This window comes from Camarhynchus parvulus, chromosome 4 (assembly GCF_901933205.1).
Source record: "Camarhynchus parvulus chromosome 4, STF_HiC, whole genome shotgun sequence".
NCBI classification, from domain to species: domain Eukaryota; kingdom Metazoa; phylum Chordata; class Aves; order Passeriformes; family Thraupidae; genus Camarhynchus; species Camarhynchus parvulus.
The window spans coordinates 24090884-24092232 of record NC_044574.1 but is presented as its reverse complement, the minus strand read 5'-3'; the positions used below and the strand labels follow the sequence as shown (position 1 = coordinate 24092232).

General features: G+C 71.6%; 1 protein-coding gene across 1 annotated transcript in view; it reads left to right on the top strand.

Moving 5' to 3' along the window:
- Positions 1-1086, top strand: part of PHOX2B (paired like homeobox 2B) — a 2190-nt gene extending 1104 nt beyond the window's left edge. The window contains 3 exon segments of the mRNA XM_030947971.1: positions 221-408; positions 589-899; positions 901-1086. Of these exon segments, the coding sequence (XP_030803831.1) occupies positions 221-408; positions 589-899; positions 901-1045 (644 nt within the window). The 3' untranslated portion in view covers positions 1046-1086.
- Positions 1087-1349: the final 263 nt, after the last annotated feature.

Genomic DNA, 1349 nt, shown 5'->3' with positions numbered 1-1349 from the left:
CGCTCTCTCTCTCCCCACATTTAACCCCTTCCTCGTTTTCTCTCCTCAATGACTACTGGACTTCTCCGGTTATTCAGGCGTATTAGGATCCCTCAGAAGGATGCGGCAGTTTTTTAAAGCACCGTTCGTCTTTCCGGAAAAATATCTTTGGGAAAGCCACCAGAGATTCACAGACATTTTTTCCCCCTTCTTCCTCTTTTTTCCTCTTTTCCTTCTTCAGTTCCTTACAAACTCTTCACCGACCACGGGGGTTTAAACGAGAAGAGGAAACAGAGGCGGATCAGAACTACGTTCACCAGCGCCCAGCTCAAGGAACTGGAGAGGGTGTTCGCAGAGACTCATTATCCTGATATATACACCCGGGAGGAGCTGGCACTCAAGATAGACCTCACCGAGGCGCGAGTGCAGGTATGTGCGGGATGCAGGTGACGAGAAGGGGGTGGCGGTTGCGGAGGGACAGCGCCGAGGGTCGCGCCGCTGCGGAAGGCACCGGCTCCGGGCCGGCGGCGGGGGCCGGGCGGGGGTCGCTCGGCGGGAGGCGCCGGCGGGGATGCCGCCGTGCTGCCCGCCCCTTGCTCCCCCTCCCAGGTCTGGTTCCAGAACCGCCGCGCCAAATTCCGCAAGCAGGAGAGGGCGGCGGCGGCGGCGGCGGCGGCCGCCAAGAACGGGGCGGCCGGCAAGAAGTCCGACGCCTCCCGCGACGACGAGAGCAAAGAGGCCAAGAGCACCGACCCCGACAGCACCGGCGGCCCCGGCCCCAACCCCAACCCCGCTCCCAGCTGCGGCGGAGGCGGCGGCGGCGGCCCCAGCCCCGCGGCCGGGCAGGGAGCGGCGGGGCCCGGCGGACCGGGGGCCGAGCCGGGCAAGGGAGCGGCGGGGCCCGGCGGGCTGGCGGCGGCGGGGGCCGGGGCAGGGCTGGGCGCCGGGGCCCGGGCCCATCACCTCCATCCCCGACTCGTTAGGCGGCCCCTTCGCCAGCGTCCTCTCCTCGCTGCAGCGGCCCGGAGGCACCAAAGGCAGCCTCGTCAAGAGCGGCATGTTCTGAGCGGCGGCGGCGGCGGCGGCGGCGGCCCCTCCCGCTCATTAGTATCCGCCGCCCTCCCATAGCAATGACCAGGGGCCCGGGCTGCGCCGGGCTCCGCGGGGCAGGGACCCCGCGCCCCCACGGGGGGCCGCGCCCGGCTCCCCTCGCCCCCGGCCCGGCGGCGGGGCCGGCCCCGCAGCGCCTCCGCCGGGGCGGGGCAGGGCGGCCGGGCCGGGCCGGGCCGGGGGCGTTGCGCGGGGAGCGGCGGGACGTGGGGACTGCGCCCGCGGGCGGCCCGGCCGCGAGGGGGGCGCCCTTCTCGCCC